Source organism: Maniola jurtina, chromosome 10 (genome assembly GCF_905333055.1).
Source record: "Maniola jurtina chromosome 10, ilManJurt1.1, whole genome shotgun sequence".
NCBI lineage: Eukaryota > Metazoa > Arthropoda > Insecta > Lepidoptera > Nymphalidae > Maniola > Maniola jurtina.
In genome coordinates, this window is record NC_060038.1 from 3,280,600 (window position 1) to 3,301,470 (window position 20,871).

Below are 20,871 nucleotides of genomic sequence, written 5' to 3' on the forward strand. Positions count from 1 at the left end.
GTACTTCCCGTTGACCTAGAATCATGAAATTTGGCACAAGTAGGAATAAATCTGAAACCGCGAATTTGTGGTTACATCATTTAAAAAAAATTAAAATGTGTTTCAATTTTCAAAGTAAGATAACTATACCAAGTGGGGTATCATATGAAAGGGCTTTACCTGTACATTCTAAAACAGATTTTTATTTATTTTATTTATGATAGTTTTTGATTTCTGGGCCAGTTGCATGACAGGCGGTTAAGTTGATGATCAATTAAAAGTAAAGTTAATTATACAAGTCTTTGAATAAAGGTTGAGTTTTGTTATACAGTTAACATATCCTGAGTTATGCAAGCCATTTTGCTTTTATTGATAGTCAAGGTTTATCCGCCTGTTATGCAACTGGCCCTAAAGCGTTCAAATTATTCCCGTAAGTAATGCGAATACTCATGATAAACATCAGGGAAAATACTATTTCCTTTAATTCTGTATTCAACAGTGGAGTTCCTTTTCCAAATTCTAGGATTCGAACACAAAAACGTTTGGTAGATTGAAAGGCTATTTATAATCGGAAATTGAATCTGTCAGAGTTGATCCAACTGATGTTACATAGAAAGGCTTTTAGATGGCAAACATTCCGAAGGCTTTGTTGATCCAAAGTTAAAGGTTGAGTAGCGTTTAGATGTTTCATTTAAATAAGAGGTTAGTCAGGAATCAGGATATTGATTGAGGATTTGTTACCAATTGAATAGTTTAAAGAACATTGTTGAAAGAATATGTTAATATTCATGAGTATGTCCTCATGCAAACTTATTAGGTAAACCTCACCTATATTGAATGAACTTCACACCAACACCATCTCAATCCCAACTTTTAGCTTAGCATCAACGAGCCATCAAGTTGGCGTTCATAAAGCTGCCTTTCCACCCGACATGTGCTACATTGCTAAGACACGTAAGTCAAATCCACCAAAGGATTGCTTGATTTTCATTGCATAGCAAAGTTTAGCTCTGGTGGAAAGAGGTTCAATGAAGCTAAGTTTTTAAAAATACTAGTTCAAGCGAGTCATGCGAGCTGAAGATGCGAGCTGAGGATGCGAGATAAGGATACGAGCTAAGGATAAAAACTGCGGCTCTCCGCGCCCCGCTATCTTACTACTAGCAAAAGTAATGCATCGCTTAGCTCGCATCGTGCAACTTCCACGAGCAATTACCTGGCCCATTTCACTCCTTTGCTTTGGTAGAAATAGACACATAGTTTTGTAGCTTCGCTTTGACTTTGCTCACTAGTTAGCTTAATCGCACATGGAAAAGCAGCCTTAGTAGTTCGATCTGTTATTCACTGGTCGCCAACTCAGGACAACTTACCAGGTCAGTTTTTGATAGAATCTACCTAGGAAATGTCTCACTTTGAAGATGAAAATGAAAAAACGTCGGATTGAAAGACGGCGTCACAGCCATGCACGGGGGTAATGCATTGTCGAGGAGTCGCAAGCGCGCAGTAAATTATTCCTCAAGGGAAATTAATAATTCTTTTATCGTTTTAATTACCTTCATCCATGGAAAGTTGGTCCCATATAGCGACTTTGGTGCCCGCGGGGTCGCTAAGTGCGATGTAGGCGACCTCATCCCTCACCAACCGAAGGTCATGGTCGAGGGCCAATATCCAAAACGTTACTGTAACAAAAATATACCTATAGTTGTATCAATAACGAATACAAGTTCATAATACTGTATTAATAGATGATGTTCGTATAGTTTGCGTGGATTAAGGTTTCTAACTCTTTGATTTCCGAAATAAAAAGTACCTATCTATCTTATGTACCTTTCCAGGGACTTCATCCACGTGAATTTATGTACGACCTCCTTGACTCAGTGGTAAGCGCTGGGGTCTTATTAGTGGGAAGTCCCGGGTTTGAATCCCTGTAGGGGTTTGGAATTTTATAACTTATCTGGTCTGGTCTGGTGGGAGGCTTCGGCCGAGGCTAGTTACCACCCTACCGGCAAAGCCATGCTCTCAGGTGATTTAGCGTTCCAGTACGATGCCGTGTAGAAACCAAAGGGGTATGGGTTTAACCAGGTGAGATTGCAGCAAAGGGCTAACTTGTACCTGAATATTCTTTGATGTTCGAAATAAAATGTATTCTACTCAATAAGCACTTATTTTTTTTTTCTAAATCAAAAACGAATATCGCAAATTCAAAAGATTAAAAAGCTTTTCGGAAAGCGATAAATATATGCTCCATAAACATTAATGTTCCAATGTTTTGATATCACAACGTGGTTATAATGAAAAAGTTATGAAAGATACACGCTATATTTTATAATCCTCGATATATTTTGTTGTTTGCGTTTCCTTCATAAGCGGCTTATCGGTTATTTATGGTATTACGTGCCCCATGTTTTATTTATAATTTATTTCATGTAATATTCGAGGGCATAAGTTAAAAGCACTATAACTTTTGTGAACTAACTAGGTACATGTTATATCTAAATTTTTTGACGATTTCACTTCATCCCGGAAAATCAAAGAGTTCCTGTGGGATTTTAAAAAACGTAAATCCACGCGGATAAAGTCGCGGGCATCAGCTAGTACCTAATGTAATTGATTTTCTTTGTATCGTGGACCCCAACTAAAATATTTTCGGAAATTCCATCTGAGTGAAGTCTATGTAGATCAGTTAGTTCTAAATAGAAGTGAAAGAGAAATTATTCAGTCCCGAAAACTCAATTTTGACATCTAGATACATAAAAGCAAAGTTAAGCGAGGCTTGTTATGTACCAGAGAACTTTACCTTGTTGCCCAAGTTAGAAGGTTACTCGTCTCGTAATTAATTACATGGCAAAGGCCATACATTACGCCGGCAACTGCTTTAGCCAGATAAATTGTCTTTCAACTGCTTCACCGGGATTTGTGGCTTCGATTTTTATTAATGGCATCACTTGACAATTTTTATCGATATTCAACAGGAGAAAATTTTTCAACTTCCAGTACAAGTTTTTCAGTTATATTCGTTTCTTATAAATCACTGAAAAGTATTATTTAAGTATATCCAACTTTAAGAAAAAATTCTTCAAACCAACTTACTATAAACCGATACATAAAAATCAAAACTTAAGTTGTAAGAAGTTTTTGAAGTCGGTGCTAAACCAAAAAGGGGAAAAATACTAGTAGGTACTTAAGTAGAAAACGAATTTGGCGCCGACATTAAAAACAACCTACAATATTTAGATTTTTAGTTCATAAATTGGTTTGAAGTATGTACATAATTTAAAAATTGCCTGCTTTAGTGCTTTTGAAATCGGTTCACTTTTTTTTATATTTGACACTTAGACGTACAATTTGCACTTCTATATTTCGGTAGAAAGACTTATTTTTATTTCATTTATAAGTTACACGTAAGTATATGGAGTGATACCAAAAACAATTATTAAGTATGATAAAAATGAAACGCAACATTCAGAATGAATTTGCCTGGCTGGCAGTTTGCCGATATACTATACAAAATATATTTTTGCATCGTAATCAGTAACTTAAAATGGCTACCTTTTCGACTTCAAGAGCTGTTGCAAGTTGGCAGCCTCTACAAATTTGGCATTACTTCAAGACCTCAATACTGGATTTCCATACTCGTTAACTCGTTTAATGCAAGTTACAGTTCAATAAAACCTCATTTGGATCCGAACTTAAAACTACGTGAATAAAATACCGACGATTTGAATTTAATGTTATGCCTAGAATTGGTACAACGCCAACGGGAACATGCTCAAAAGTTTAATTCTTTAAGTGGGTACAAAATTAACATTCTACTTAATTGGTCTGTAGTATACTGATAGTTTTGATCCTGGCTTATTACCACACGTACTTACCTGCTTACTACAATAAAAAATTTAAAAGCAGGAGGAAAAGTACCTAAACAACTTAATTCGCCAATCTCAAGGTCGTTTTTTAACCCCCGACCCAAAAAGAGGGGTGTTATAAGTTTGACGTGTGTATCTGTGTATCTGTGTGTCTGTGTATCTGTGTATCGGTGTATCTGTGTATCTGTGTATCTGTGGCATCGTAGCGCCTAAACGAATGAACCGATTTTAATTTAGTTTTTTTTGTTTGAAAGGTGGCTTGATCGAGAGTGTTCTTAGCTATAATCCAAAAAAATTGGTTCAGCCGTTTAAGAGTTATCAGCTCTTTTCTAGTTTTCTTGTAGAAAAGAAGGTTAGATAACCGTTAGGTTCTTAATATTATGTCAATTGACAAATGTCAAGCTGTCAAGATGGACGTTGCCTAAATACATAATTATTTATTTGAAAATGATGTTTTAGAAAACTCAAATACTTTGGATCGTCGGGGGTGTTATAAATTTTTAATTTACACTTGTCCATCTTTTATTGAATTGTTTTAATGTTACAGTAGCTAAAACCCTCAGTGATATTATATCCTAAATCCTAACCAATTGGCAGCCGACAGGTTGTCAATCTACCCCTAACGGATAATCTGGGGTTAAAAACTTTGATACGAAAATCTTATGTTTTTGAAGTTAGAGATATTAAAATTGTTATAAGAGTTAGAATATCTTTTTTTAAAGTTTCCACTGTTAAGAATGGTAAAATAGGCTAATTTACTTGAAATTTTTTCGACAATTCAGGCATCAGATAAGAAAGGATTTTACAAAAATTCAATAATAATGGGCTTTTACAGCAGGATTTCCTAATTTCATGGCAATTAAGAAATTGTACGCGGACGAAATCACGGGCAACTGCGAGTATATTATAATTACTTGTTTAGTTTATTTTATGATATAGGTAATAAACCTAGTCAACATACCAGGAAACTAATTTTAACTTTTCTTCCTAGTCTATTAACTTATCTCACTTTTGTTATCTCGCTGTCTCTCATCCTCTCTCTGCTAGACTCCTAACACTTTCCATTTCCTTCACTTACATATATCTATTGGTGTGTTTCAGGTATATAGTACAAGATGGCTCCTATGTTCACCAGAAAAGCTGCCGCTCTTGAAGAACAACAGAAACTGAAAAATGCTTTACACGAAATAAAATCACTGAAACAATTAAATACCCAACTACTGAAGGAACAAGATGAAAGTGAAGCTGAGATGAGGATCATTATTGCTAGGAACTCACAGTTAAAGTCTGAACTTGCAAACCTGCACAACGCTCATACTTTGTTATCAGAGGAGCGCGACCAACTTCAGTTGGCAGTAGGGTCGTTCAATCAGTGCATACAAACTTATGAAGAGGCTCTGGGAAAGATATCTATGTTAGAGGATGAATTAAGCCAATCTCAACAGTTAATTTGTGACCTTCAGTCACAAATAGCAAGTTGTGAAACACAAAAAACAAATAACTTGTATGATGAGCTGCTTGCTTCATCCTCAACAGCACCTGTGTTGACAATTGACCTGACCTGTGACAGCCCTTGTGCTGCTAATAATAAGCCACATTCAGAAACTATCCATTTAAATAGTCACAAAAAAATTAAAAAATACATCAAAATTGGTAAATTAATTAAAAAAACGAAAAAATTAATAAAATTTCAGAAATTATGTAATAAAAACATTAGGCTTAGAAAAGAACGTTCAGATTTATTAAATAAGCTCAATACATATTGTTCCTCACTGCAAGAGATGAGAGTTCAATATGAAACTGACGTTCGGAGTCTTAATGAGGAGATTCTAAAACTGGAAAACTCCTTGAAAACAGTTACTTCCCAGTACGAGCTGTCACAGAAACAGGTCGGTGAGCATATACTGGCCGCTGATGAGCTGTTAGCCTTAAGTAATTATAATATAGATCGTCTTGACTCTCTGATCAATAGATGTGAGTGCTCAAATAAGGTTCCGGACGAAATGCCAGTGGACAGTCAGTGTATAGGACAACAAAAAGGCTGTGAAAACAATGGTTCCTCGTTACATTGCCCTCAGCGGAAAACATTTGTTGTTTCAGATGGATTGGGAAAAGACTTTGGTCATTTAATAAGTAATAAATTACATCAAACAGTGATCAACATATGTAACCCAGGGGCACCATATGAATATATAATTGAAAATGTAAAAGGCTGCTGTTTAGATAAATATAGTACAGTTGTCTTGTTGATAGGTGACAGCATGCAAATAACAAAAAAACAAATTTTAAGAAGTTTTGCATACCTATTGGACCTACAAGAAAATACGGGTTGTAAATTCATATTGTGCACTTTTCCTTACTCTTGCACTTTAACCCCAGCACAAAATAGGTATGTCTATAAACTCAACATGCTTATTAATAATTTAAGTTTTGGCCATAGGGATTATATTCACATAATAGACACGAATAATTTTATAAAAAAATTTTCACTGACAAAGGATACAATGTACTTGCCCCTTAGTTATAAGAAACAAATAGCTACCTTGGTAGCTTGTAATATACAAGACACAGCTATTTTTAGCTTGAGTTCTTTTGAAAACGGTACATGTTGTACTAATAATATAGACCTAATTAGTAATACTACTAATTCCAGTTTTTTTACGTTGGATACAAACTATTATAATAGTTTGGATACAAATAGTTGCATGGACACTACTGTAAACAGTAATAAGATTTTAAACTAAGTAGTGCGACAACAGATAAGCTATGTAAAATCAATCTTGTACACCAAAATATTCAGGGCTTATCTGGCAAAGAACATGAGATAGAACTATTTATTAAAAAATTTGATATTGACATCTTATGCCTCACTGAGCATTGGCTCAATAGTTATCAATTAATAGTAAATTTAAAACATTATCAATTGTCAAGTGCGTTCTCTAGAAAGAAAGCTATACGCGGAGGGTCTTTAATATTAACCCGCAACAATATCAATTATAAAGAACGGAAAGACATTGTTAATCTTTCATTGGAACGCACTATTGAGCTGTCCTGTGTTGAGCTGGAGCGCTATATTGTCGTCTGCGTGTACCGACCCCCCTCAGGTGACTTTGTTCTGTTTGAGGACGTTATGGAAGAGGCCTTGAGGCGGATATGTAGGTCATCAAAAAAGATATTAGTTTGTGGAGACTTCAATATTGATATTTTGCTTCACACTTCTTTTACTGACAGATTACTCAATTTATTTAAAAGCTTTAATTTACAGAAAATTTTCAATGAACCAACACGGATAACTGCAAATTCAGCCACTTGTATAGATAACATTTTCTGTGACTGTAAGATTGTCGCAAAATCGATCATGACGAATCTAAGATCCGATCACTGTGGACAAATGATATCTGTTCCCAGTGATAATCAAGACATAACAAAGTTAATAAAGTATAGGCCAGTAACCACTAAAAAGGTAGAGCAGTTCAAACTAAAGGTTTTAACTGCTTTACCTAAACTTGACTTTACTCAGGGTGGTCCGGATGAACACTATAATGCTTTTTTTGATCTCATAAACTCTCAATTTAATTCTACCTTTAAAATTGTAGAAAAAAAACTGTTTAAAAATCTTAAATTTAGTGACTGGGCTACTGTTGGCATCTATAAAAGTAGAAATAAGTTGTTCGACTTGTATGCAGAAAAACAATATAACTACACTCCCACATTTGTTGAATATGTAAAAAATTATTCAAAATTATTCAAAAAGGTTTGCATACAAGCAAAGTCACTCTGCATAAAGCAAAAAATTATTAATTCTGATAATAAAATTAAAGCAGCTTGGGATATCATCACGGATGAAACTGGGAAACAAAAAGTGCATAACAATAAATTGGAGCTAAAAATTAATAACCGTATTATTGACTCCAATATTGAAATTGCAAATACATTTGAGAATTTTTTCCAGAACATTCCAGTCATCACTACTAGTTCCCTTAGCTCTTCACCAACAGAAGCCTATGATCTTCTCAGGGCCAATGTCACTGAATGCGGTGTGTTGTTTAGGTTTGAATACGTTACTCCATATGACATTGTTAAAGTGTTCAAATCTTTACAAAGCAAAAAAACCGGAGATCTGTGGGGAATATCAGTAAAAATAATTAACAATATTATTGATATTATTGCGCCATATCTAGCCTTAATTTTTAATGAGTCTGTGGATACAGGCGCTTTTCCAGATCTCATGAAATGTAGTAAATTGATACCACTTTTTAAATCGGGTAGCAAAAATGACCCAAACAATTACAGGCCAATTTCAATTTTGCCAACACTGAGCAAGATATTTGAGAAAATCATGCTCAACCAACTGCTTCAGCATTTCAATTTTAATAAGCTACTCCATTCTGAACAGTATGGCTTCACTAAAGGTCGATCAACAACCGACGCGGCCGCAATGCTGTTAAAGCATATATTCAATGCGTGGGAGGGGTCACAGAATGCCATTGGTATTTTCTGTGATTTATCCAAGGCATTTGATTGCGTTGAGCACGAGACTCTTTTAGTTAAATTGAGCCACTATGGAATCAAAGACACTGCGCTTGGTCTCATTGCGTCCTATCTTAGTGATCGTATTCAAACAGTATGTGTGAATGATGTGAAGTCATCCGGATCAGCCTCACTAATGGGTGTTCCTCAAGGCTCTATTCTAGGTCCTTTCATGTTCTTAGTATACATAAACGATTTACCATATGTAGTCCAAAATATTTGCGATATCGTACTATTTGCTGACGATACGTCTTTGATTTTTAAAGTCGATAGAAATAAGGACAATTTTGACGATATAAATGGTGCCATATCTCAGGTAACTCACTGGTTTACTGTAAATAATCTACTTTTAAATGCAAAAAAAACTAAGTGTATTGAATTCGCACTGCCCAATACCAAGAACACAAGTAACATTAATTTAAGGATAAATAATGATATTTTGAAAATAGAAGAGACTACTACATTTTTGGGGATAACCTTAGATGCGAAGCTGCAATGGGGCACCCATATATCAACTCTTGCTGGCAAACTAAGCTCTGCTGCTTACGCGGTTAGAAAGATTCGACAATTAACTGACGTGGAGACCGCAAAGATAGTATATTTTGCTTATTTTCATAGTATTATGTCTTATGGAATCTTAATATGGGGTAGAGCGGCAGATATTGGGAGAATTTTTGTATTACAAAAAAGGGCAATACGCGCAATTTATAACTTAAAACCACGCGATTCACTTCGAGAAAAATTTAAGGAAATAGGTATCCTTACCGTAGCCTCTCAATATATTTACAACAACATAATTTTTGTAAGACAAAATATTCTTAGTTACAAGAAGGTTGGCGATCTACACAACAGGCTGACTAGACACCGTAACAGGCTTGCGACTCCTACGCTCCGTCTCAGGAAGGTCCAAAAGTCATTTGTGGGAATGGGTATAATCTTCTATAACAAAATTCCTCAGTCAATTTTGGACTTGCCTTTACACAGGTTCAAAAAATCTATTAAAAATATGCTCTTGAGAAAAGCATATTATACTATCGAAGATTATGTAAATGATAAAAAAGCGTGGATTTGAACTTCGATTCGCTCCAGCAATGCGCAGGACTTCAATTGCTTTTATACATGGCATAATATTGTATATCAAATCTTTGAAAAGAGCAACCGCCGAGTTTCTTGCTGGTTCTTCTCGGTAGGAAAGGCATTCCGAACCAGTGGTAGATGCTTTTGACGATTCGAAAGAACTTGTAAAAGTCTAATTGAATAAAAACATTTTGAATTTGAATTTGAATTTGAATTTCTTTGAAAATAATTTCACGACTACAATATTCCCTATATAAAAAAGCTTGTTATGAAAGGTAAGACCCTGAGAATAAAATAAACAAGAGCTAATAGAGTAGGTGTAATTTAATGAGAGGAAAATTATGTAAGGACTCGTAGGCATTTGCCAAGGTTTGTTTTTCTTTACCACGATTTTCTTTCTTTGACACACAGAAAATTTTCCTTTTATCCATCCATCATGGAAAACTACTATATAATTTACGTAAGAAATAAAAGTCAAAGCAGATTTTATTTAATAAAATTTGCTCGTTTGAAAAAGTTTCAAAAAGTTTCTTGATTATCACTAACAAGATGTTTCTTTATTGAAAGTTGAAGCTTTTAATGGATTGTGTTCATGCCTAGGATTTTTTTAAGCAGATATTTTGAGCCTTTTTAGCAGTTTTTAACCTTCATTTATTATGTGTACGCATGATAATGATAATCTCCCGGTCGGCAATAATGTCTTGCTGGTCGGATGATCAAATCTCGAACTGGCCACAGGAGCCTTATGACGTTGTGACTCTTTGCGGTGTATTTGTCATTGTAATCGCATCCATAGACGAAAGACAAGTAGATACTTTGGGTTAGGCACTTACTGGTTTCCCCCGGTCGGTAATGATGTCTTGCGGGTCGGACGATCACATCTCGAACAGGCCCCAGGAGCCTAATAACGCTGTGACTCTTTGCGGTACATTCGTCATTGCCGACGCATCCAACCGAGGTATGGAGCGTGCAATGAGTTGCTGGCGATGACGGTATCTTTAGAGGAATGATGCCGTAACCTGGAACAAAGATACATACAAGTGTAAATTAAAAATTTATAACACCCCCGACAAGTGAAGGTTACAGTAACTAGAAAAAAGCTGATAACTTTCAAACGGCTGAACCGATTTTCTTGGATGATAGCTAAGAACACTCTCGATCAAGCCACCTTTCAAACAAAAAAAACTAAATTAATTCACTGTGGTGGCCAAGTGTAGACTTCACACACTGTTGAGAAAATTTTGATAACTTTCATGCTTGAAAGGCAGGGAGGCTTCGGCCGTGGCTAGTTACCACCCTACCAGCAATGCCATGCCGCTAAGCGATTTACGCGTTCTGGTACGATGGCGTGTTGAAAAGGGTTTAATAACTGTCATACCACTTCCAGGTTAGCCCGCTTCCATCTTAGACTGCATCCTCACTTCCACCAGGTGGGATTACAGTCAAGGGCTAACTTGTATCTAATTTTTTTTTTTTTTACACAAGTAGTAAACGTTTCCAATATTCATAATAGCGCTGCTGAACTTGTATAATACACGAAGTTCCATACTGATATGATCAGAACTTACTACGCAATAATATTAATTTAAATAGAACAAAACTTGTTCTCCATTAAACTCAGCATAAGTTCTAGATACTTCGATGCCAACTATAAAGGTTCTTGGAGCATCTCCAACTAATATGAAGATATTTAAGTTCCAGATATATAGTGTAAACGCGAAAATGTATATCATGTATTGTAAACACTGACAGGAAATAAAATGAAATAACATTTTTTCATGTAGGACTATTTGTACCATTTATGCCATGTTAAGACTTTAACGCCGATTCGGAAAGCAATTTCTACTGAAAAGAGCCGGCAAGAAATATAAGCACTCCTTTAAAAACGCAAAATGTGGCTTGCTTCTTTAGAAGTGGGAGGGTGGGTGGTGCATATCGCATGCACCGCATGATTTTGATGTTTGATTTGTATCATACTAATCGTACTTCATCACACTAATATTATAATGGCGAAAGTATGTGTGTATGTGTGTGTGTATGTTTGTTACTCATTCACGCAAAAACCACTGGACGGATTTGGCTGAAATTCGGAATGGAGATAGATAATATCGCACACCCAGAACAACACTGCACTAAGTCTAAATAGCTCATTTTTCAGAATCGACGAAAAACCGTTATCTCATGTTATGTGACAGTTATTGCGAATGTCCTGCACATTGCATGTAAGGAATCCAATACGTATCAGCATTATCAAGTTCAGTTGATTGTAAACGCATTAATAATGCAAAATAATGCATTTTTTGACTTAATTCACTGTTGTGGAATGACTGAGCGAAATAAAACATAATTATTTTGAGTTACGTCCTTTTTACTGATTGATTCTGAAATAATGCACTATTATTCTACTGTTTATTTAATCAAATTCAATAAACAATAACGAACCATTTGTTTTGTTTTTAGGAATATACCAATTAATAATGAAATAAAAGACAACATTTTACTAAAATCAGTAGGTACTTATATTTTGAACATAAACTAGTACTCGTTTTGGACCCTTATAACATGTAAATCACAAAAAAAAAACCAAAAAAAAAATCTTCAATAATCTTCTGTTAATCAAAAAATAAGAAATATTAATGGCAAAGTTGGTTGGATACAAAACAATTATAAGTAACACAAACTGTTATAAATTAAAAATAAATAAACAACAGTTACATAAAACAAAAACTGTTTAAAATTTTATGAACAAAACAAAATTTATGAAATCAGTCACACTATTTTTTATTTCAGAGTCTATTTTGCGGTGATTACCATGCTTCCCACGTGCATCAGATTCCATAAAACCACCATCTGTTTTCTTTGAAAGGGCCGTCTTAATATACCTGTCACAAATGCTCAGCGTAGCCCTAAACAACTCTTTACATACCCTAATCCTGTGTTATCTTTTTCAAGATAGTAAGACGAATTCAAAGCCCTCAATTTTTGAGAAGTGATGTACCTATATTTCGGTTTGATTTCTTGTGTATGCCTTACTATTAATTCTCTTTGCCTCTCCAATTCACCCAGTTGCCAAAACTGTTTGAAAATGTCTTGTCTTACCATCTCGTCTATTTTAGTTTTACAATTCAACCTGCATTTGTCGCCACAAGGTGGACAGATTTGACGCCCAGCGATCAGTTTTGCAGGATTTGTTAAAGAAACATACTCTTTTCCTGTATTCCGTAATGCCTTAGCAATCTTGGACTTCCAGCCAGCAGGGTTTCGTATTCTCTTTTTACTTATCTTGGGGTAGCTCACTGATGGAGCAGTGTCACTGGCAGAAAAAGTTGAGGGTGCGTTTGTCGGAGTAGCATTGGAATTCCCTTGAATATTTGCTGTAGATGGACCCGGTCTATTGGATTCATTATCAGATGAACTACTTGAGCTGCTGGAGCTTGACGATGATGAGCTTGAGTCTGACGAGGAGCTCGAGGAAGAAGAAGAGGGATCTCCTAGGGATTACAAAAGGCCGAGATATTTCTTTAACAGGTACTACAAAAGTAGGATCCGTGTCCGAATCATCTATAAAATCTTCTTCATCGCTATGATCAGATAAAATAGAAACGGGTACCTCCCTATCTGATGCTTTATCGGCTGATGCTGCCTTCGCTGACGTCTCATCGGTTGATGCGGCAACGGTTGTATTTTCGACATCCTTTTCCACGCTGCTTTGTTGAACAGGTCCGGTTTCTTCTGTAGTTGCTTCCATTGCCATTTTAAGTAACAGGAGACCACGACCTCTCATCATTTGCCAAATAACAATAACAAATTTAATTAATTCAACAATAGTGCATTATCTCAAACAAAATTATTAATCTTTTTGTAAATAAAGAACAACACAAATTTTAAATATATTTCTTTTAATTTACAATGTAAGTAACAATTATAAGTATAAAAAAAAATATATAATGATTTTTTAACAAAATTAGGGCATAATTTATATCTACCATCAATAGTGCATTATTTAACTGATTTTCACCTTTTGCGAACAATACAGAACCATTTTGAAATAATACAAAAAATCTAACATACCTTCGTCAACAACAGAGTACTATTTCGAAATAGTATCAAACACGTTGTATAAGCACAGTCACCAACACTGAATTAAAACTAAATGATTCGGAGTATTTTTTATAACACATTCAACAACACCGTATTATCACAAAATAATTCACTGTTGCGTAAAGAATCTGCGTGCTATTCCCTAGGTGGACAAGTTGCAACTCGAAATAGTTTTGTGTTCGCGGTAAGACTCTGGCTGCGCGTCTTCACCAATAGAGAGTTAGCGTGCCATCTGTTGGACATTTTTGTAAATATAAATACGCCTGTCTTCGTGGTATACGCGGCAAATTTTCGGCTATTCAATTATATTTACAAGTCGATTTTGACATTTTTCGACATAATACAGTGTTGTTCTGGGTGTGCGATATCCTGACTTTATAATTGTATGGTTTTAGATGATTGAGTACGAATCCGATTTTGATATAATATGAAATGTAGATTAGGTAAGTTAGTAATCTATATGCAATACACAACTTGGGAGTTAGCGGCACATCTTTTTTGCTCAAATGGACTCAAAACTTAAATTTTCAGTTTAATGACTAAATTTAAAGAAATTTTTATTGATCTATAATATGAATCTATTCAAGAATCTACTAGGAGTACCTCAAAAAGAATAATATTTAAATAGAAACAGAGTGGTTTCGAGCCTCGAGGTTACCTATAGGTGTATATTTATTAAAATCATCTTGCGTCTGTCTGTCTACCTGTTACCTTTTCAAGGCCCATCCTTTTAATCGATTTTAACAAAATTTGATACAGGGAGTGCTTCCATAGTGGACATAGATTACTTTTATCCCGGAAAATCAAAGAGTTCCCGCGAGATTTCGAAAAACCTAAATCCACGCGGACCAAGTCGCGAGCGTCAGTAAGTTTGACATAAAAAGGTTATATAGTTCCCTTGAATAACAAACTGTAATAATAATATTACAAAGAACAATAAGTATAACAAAATTCTGTTACTTATATTATAGATCAATTAATTATTTCTTATTTAGATAATAGTTGTACAGCATGTAGTATTTAAATATAATTGTCATTCATTATAAACCGTTCATCAAAATTTTTATATGCAAAGCGCAAAGTTAAATTTAATGAGTCAACGTATTGTCAAAATAATAAGTTTTCTCGTTCATTATTTTAAGAGTGAAACACTTAAATAATGAGGATCAGTCTGGAATCAGTGAGATTCTCTATAAGATTTTTTACGCGACTTTGTTTTTCAAAACTGCGTAAGAAATGATTTTTTTTTCCAGAAATAAAAAGTGAGTGGGCTCACGCCTTGTATGTATAGCTTTCTACAGATTTCTAAGAGTCCTATTAAAATCTGATTTGCCGTTTTTAAGATTATCTCAGGTAAACGACCAGACAGATTAAGAAATAATTTAAAAATAAATGTAACGAGTAATTACCTATCTAGGTATGATAATATTATAATTATTTTGAAATCACAAACAGACAATTCAGTTTCATTTTATTTGTGTAGATGTCTATATTCCAATTAATTTGATACTTGAGCCTTTTGCTTATTTCAATTTAAAAGCAATTAGTTTTTATTCATAACAGATTTTCCATTTAACGACGATCTAATGACGTTATCTGAACTGAATGTAACTTTGTTATGCTGAAATGCCCTTAAATAAACTGTGAATGCTAAATCAACATGGTTTTCTTTCACTGTACAGTTTTTCATTCTATACGATCAATATGTGCGAAATGCGAAAGTGACTCTCCGTCTGTCTGTCTGCTAGATTTTCATAGCCCAAAATTTCTTACAGAGATAGGTTGAAACACGGGGACGGACATAGGCCACTTTTTAAGCCGGAAAATTAGAGTTCCATGGGATAAGTAGGGGCCATCCGCTTAACCGATTTTGACGTAAGTCACAGAGATAGCTTGCAACCCGAAAATGAATATAGGCTTTTTTCATCCCGGAAAATCGAAGAGTTTCCACGAGATATTTTAAAAACCTTAATCCACGTGGATAAAGTAGCAGCCCGCGGGCATCATCTATGGATAATTTGAAAATAATACCTCTAAGCGAAAAGCAAACAAGCAATTTTCTTTTGTATAAAGAGACTTTCGTTATTCTAAAGCCTTTATTATCAAGAAGTTTCTAAAGCCGCTTAACTCAATTACTCAGGGATCTAGAATATACTCAAAGTATACCTTGCAATTTGGAATTCTTGTATCCTTATGCCCGTGTAAGGGTGTTTTTCCACGGACCACTACACGAGACGAGTTGCTGTCACGATGCTTATTATTATAACGAAATATTCCCAGGAACTTTTGTTCATTTTACGAGTGATAATTTTGTATAAGTATTGTGTTGTGATATATCGTCGGGAAATTCATACTTTTCTTATGTAGTATATTTCACTTTGTAAAGTTCGTTGCAACATAGCCAAAATGAAGATCGCAGTGCTATGTGGTCTCATAGCAGGGCCGATTTTTCAATCGCCCAATAACTACATATTTCATAAAAAATATATTGACCTTTTGACAGTTTTTATCTATCACAACGTTATATGTATTCGTCTGTTAACGTTTATTTGGCAATTGGGAAAAAAATCAGCCCTTAAAGGACCATCTCTAAGTATAAATATATTATTATAATGGCAGAATTTTGTCTTGTCGTGCGACACTCCGTGGAAGAGCACCCTAACTAGTTCGCTTATTTTCTCTCACAAAATGCTTGCATACGTAAAATAACCTACGTCTTTGTATTTTGTCGTCATGTTTATGTAATGTAATCTTTTAGCCATTCTATGCCGCTCCGAAAATATAAGTTAACAAGCATCTAAGTAGTAAAGTTCAAATTAGATGGGTAGGCTGGAGCCTGGAACCCTGAAATTAAAATTAGTCTCACTCTTAAATCTATATATATATTATATAATATCTATATTATGTTGAAAAAGATACCCACTGTCTGACATCCTACGAGTGGCTTGTTGTAGGTACTGATTATACGAATGGTCAATGATGTATCTTACTAATTGTTACCCGTCCACTAACATAAGGGTTTCAGCTAAGCTAAGTTAATTAAGCTACTGACGTATAACTGAGAGATCCCGGGTTCGATTCCTGAGTCAGTTGAATTGCTAATTTGTTTACATTGACACATTTATTTATAACCATAGACATTAGGCATTTTATGTTCTATTATGTTACTGCCGTTTAATATAATTCGTGCTCGCTGATGAATAAGAGAGAAGTTACAAAACCCATGAGAGTGGAAGTGATAGCACTCTACAAAATGTGAACCAAGTGTCCTAGTTTTAAGTCTTCACTTTATATTATGTTTAAGATATGTATATAATATTAATTATTCAGATGCTTCTTTTTAACCCCCGACCCAAAAAGAGGGGTGTTATAAGTTTGACGTGTGTATCTGTGTATCTGTGTGTCTGTGTATCTGTGTATCTGTGTATCTGTGTGTCTGTGTATCTGTGTATCTGTGTATCTGTCTGTGGCATCGTAGCGCCTAAACGAATGAACCGATTTTAATATTTTTTTTTTTGTTTGAAAGGTGGGTTGATCGAGAGTGTTCTTAGCTATAATCCAAAAAAATTGGTGCAGCCGTTTAAGAGTTATCAGCTCTTTTCTAGTTTTCTTGTAGAAAAGAAGGTTACATAACCGTTAGGTTCATAATATTATGTCAATTGACAAATGTCAAGCTGTCAAGATGGACGTTGCCTAGATACATAATATTTATTTGAAAATGATGTTTTGGAAAACTCAGATACTTTGGATCGTAGGCGCGGAATGTTATGTCGGGGGTGTTATAAATTTTTAATTTACACTTGTTAACAAATAATATATTAGCATACTCTGAAATTAGTGTCAAAATCAAATTCGAAATTCAAAATCTGTCAATGTTGTCAAAAACTGCAAATTCGTACTGGAACTGGAAATGGTTCCGTTTTCCTTTTCATCTTCAGATATCCTACCGATTTCGTCGAAATGTTAGTTATATCTCGTAAAAGTTGGAAAACTTCGTGATTGTCGAGACAACAACTTTAAAAGTTTCATCCATGCCGTATCTATCAAATGCACTTCCAGTTCGAGTACTTTAAAGGGGTTCTATTGAAAAATTTCTCTATTTCGTTACATGGTTTTATTGCTTTTGCTTGTCTTCTCCTGTGATAAGGTGACATTTTAGAGATTGTTTCGAAAATCGGAAAGTGCTTGAAGGATTTTTATTTAATCCAGTTATCTCATCATCTCAACCAATGCTGGACACAAGTCTCCTCTATCTAAGAATGTCTCTCTCTATGGCTTAGCCCATACTTCACCACAATGGCCACATGCGGATTGTAAGAATAGAATAGAATAGAATAGAATAGATTTTTATTCAAATAAACTTTTAGAAGTGCTTTTGAATCGTCAAATAATTTACCACTGGTTCGGAATGCCGTTCCTACCGAGAAGAACCAGCAAGAAACTCGGCGGTTGCTCTTTTCAATTGTAATTGTAAGACTTCATAATATTTGTGTACGCCAAGTAGAGTAAATGATTTATTCATATACGCACGAATAGTTTCCGGCAAACTATCTAGATTCTAGGACTTCTATAAAGCCCATGTGAAAGCATGCAGTGCAATTTATTATATGAAACCAAATTGAAAACGAGAAAACGCGAACAGCCGGTTGTAAAGTGGTGTAAATGATGCTATTCATCCTATGTGGTCCCCTAATGAAGCAGTTTGTGCCACTAATTTGCTGAATTATGTGCAGCTTGAATATTAAACTGGAACTAAGCTGTAGCGTTGCACTGTAAGCTGTGTAAGAGAGCTTGAAATGATCCTCATGAGGCTTAACTTCTATACATGTGTTTGTAGAATACTGTAGCTTTAATATAACTGAACTACACACAATAGGTATATGATGTACTTAATTTACAGATATTTTTTTCAATCTAACCTAAACCCATGCGGGCGAAGCTGTGGGCATCAGCTAGTCTTAAAACAAATCGAAATATTGTAATTAACATTTTACACGACGTATTTTCTGGCTACATTCAAATATTTTCGGCGCTCACAATAATTGGTAAAGTAACAATTAATTAAGGCAAATTCAGTTAATTTTCAGTTGGATTAAATTTTCCTTGCCTCTCCAAAGCGCTCCCAAGTCACGGTGCGAGGAATCAAGTGTGACTCCACTCGAATAAGAAGGCTTAAGGTAATAAATTAATTTATTAAATTACCCTTATTTAATTATTGTTAAGAGAGTTTGATTTATTTTTTACCAAAATTGTAAGGAATACAACTCTTATAATACTACTACACTAAGGTTGAATCTATAGACCGCACTTTTAGTTTGCTTAGACTTAAGTTTCAGATAAAACGAGACAGATTTATGCCAGCGGTATAATGCTGTGTCGTTTTAGTCTGAGCAAAGGCAAAGTGCGCTCTATAGATCTCAGCCTAAGACCATATTATAAAGAGATGGTAAAGAGAGTACGTGTTAAGAAATTTTTGAAAATTCCCCTCACCGATTTTCAAAAAGTTTCACTTGAGAGAAGCCAGAGTGGCTTAGCTTGATATAAAGAAAAAAAACAAAAGAACAAAACCATTGGATTACTTACAGTAAATTTTATCTCTTCTATCACTCTTGATATCTTTTAGTCAATAACTAAAAGATATCAAGTAGTTTGTCAAACTTTGATCAATACAAGCAACAAAGTAGTCTCTCATAAAATTGAGAAAATTTTCAAGATCTCTTGATGTGTTTTGCTACGATGTAGAAACTCGAAGTGCATTTGATAGATACGGCCAGGATATGGCACTCGGAAACTTTGGGAGTTATGCTCTTGGATATCAACAAAATTGCATTTTAAAATTTTTGTAAAGTTATTGTTAGGGTTCCGTACCTCGAAAAGAAAAACGGAACCCTTATAGGATCACTTTGTTGTATATATTTTGTCTGTCCGTCTGTCCTGTCTGTCAAGAAAACCTATAGAATACTTCCCATTGACCTAGAATGTGCCTTAAATCATGGGTAGGTTAAGTAGGTCTTATAGCACAAGTAAAGGAAAAAATTGGAAAACCGTGAATTTGTGGTTACATCACAAAAAAAAAATGTGTTCAACTGTTCATCAACAAAATATAATTAGTAGGTATTTTCAATTTTCAAAGTAAGATAACTATACCCAGTGGGGTATCATATGAAATGGCTTTACCTGTATATTCTAAAACTGTTTTTTATTCATTTCTATGCGTGCTCTTAATTTATTATGCAAAATGTTGAAAAAATATCCGAGTACGGAACCCTCGGTGCGCGAGTCTGACTCGCACTTGGCCGGTTTTTTCTTAGTATTATTCTTATTTAGATACTAGCTGACGCCCGCGACTTCGTCCGCGTGGATTTAGGTTTTTCGAAATCCCGTGGGAACTCTTTGATTTTCTGGGATAAAAAGTAGCCTATGTGCTAATCCAGAATATTATCTATCTACATTCTGAATTTCAGCCAAATCCGTCCACACACACACACACACACACACACACACACACACACACACACATACAAACATTCGCCTTTATAATATTAGTGTGAAATACAAACTAAAAATTAATATCCATATTCGATATTATAAACTAGAAAACTAAAACGGTTTCAGACTAGCTGTCAGATATCCAGCAGGAAACGAGTTAGCCTAGGTTTTTGTTAGCGGGAAAAAGCTAGCTTTAGTTTTTTTTTTATTATATTGCAAAAAAGGAAAATCTTCGGCTAACGAGAACAGTGAACCGTATTGAGTTTTCCAAAGCGTGATATCGGGGTATTTACTCGTAGTCCTAACGAACGTCTCAATACCGCGCCGGTGACATTTTAGGAATATCAGTATTTTTACGAAAATACTCTGTTACTTTAGTTACATCGATGCATAATCGATGTAATTATTATATGTAGAAGCTTCACATTTTTGCCTTTTAGTGCATTTATGATATTGTATCGATGAACCTAATTTAAAGACTGTGTTGAAAAACGTTGTATCCCTAAATTATAAAATTTTTGCTAGAGCCCCAAGATTTGCGAGATTTTGTAAGAATCCTCGAAAATGCGCAAATATGAAGTTCATTTTTCTAAATAGAAATTATTATAATTGTTTTTGTTCTAGATAAAAAATACAGTTACATTCGTTACATAAAACTAACTCTAAACTTTGGACTAGTCAAAACTCTAGTTCCTGAATAAAGCTACCATGGAAATTTGTATGGCCGATGTCGTTTCAGAATTTCACTATTTAAATTTTTAATCAAGGAAGCAATTTGTCACCGACACGTGTTCCCGACAGCGTCCCGAATCTGTTGTGCGCGGAATAATTAGGA

The 20,871-nt window shown here is 34.8% G+C and overlaps 1 protein-coding gene across 2 annotated transcripts in view; it reads right to left on the reverse strand.

Moving 5' to 3' along the window:
- The window catches only part of LOC123869026 (C3 and PZP-like alpha-2-macroglobulin domain-containing protein 8), a 234,718-nt gene that overhangs the window by 91,562 nt on the left and 122,285 nt on the right, over nt 1-20,871 (reverse strand). For both annotated transcript variants that reach the window (XM_045911747.1, XM_045911748.1), the window contains exons 4-5: nt 10,280-10,465; nt 1,530-1,655 (exon numbers count right to left, since the gene is read on the reverse strand). In XM_045911747.1, the coding sequence (XP_045767703.1) occupies nt 1,530-1,655; nt 10,280-10,465 (312 nt within the window). The remainder of the gene's footprint in view (nt 1-1,529; nt 1,656-10,279; nt 10,466-20,871) is intronic.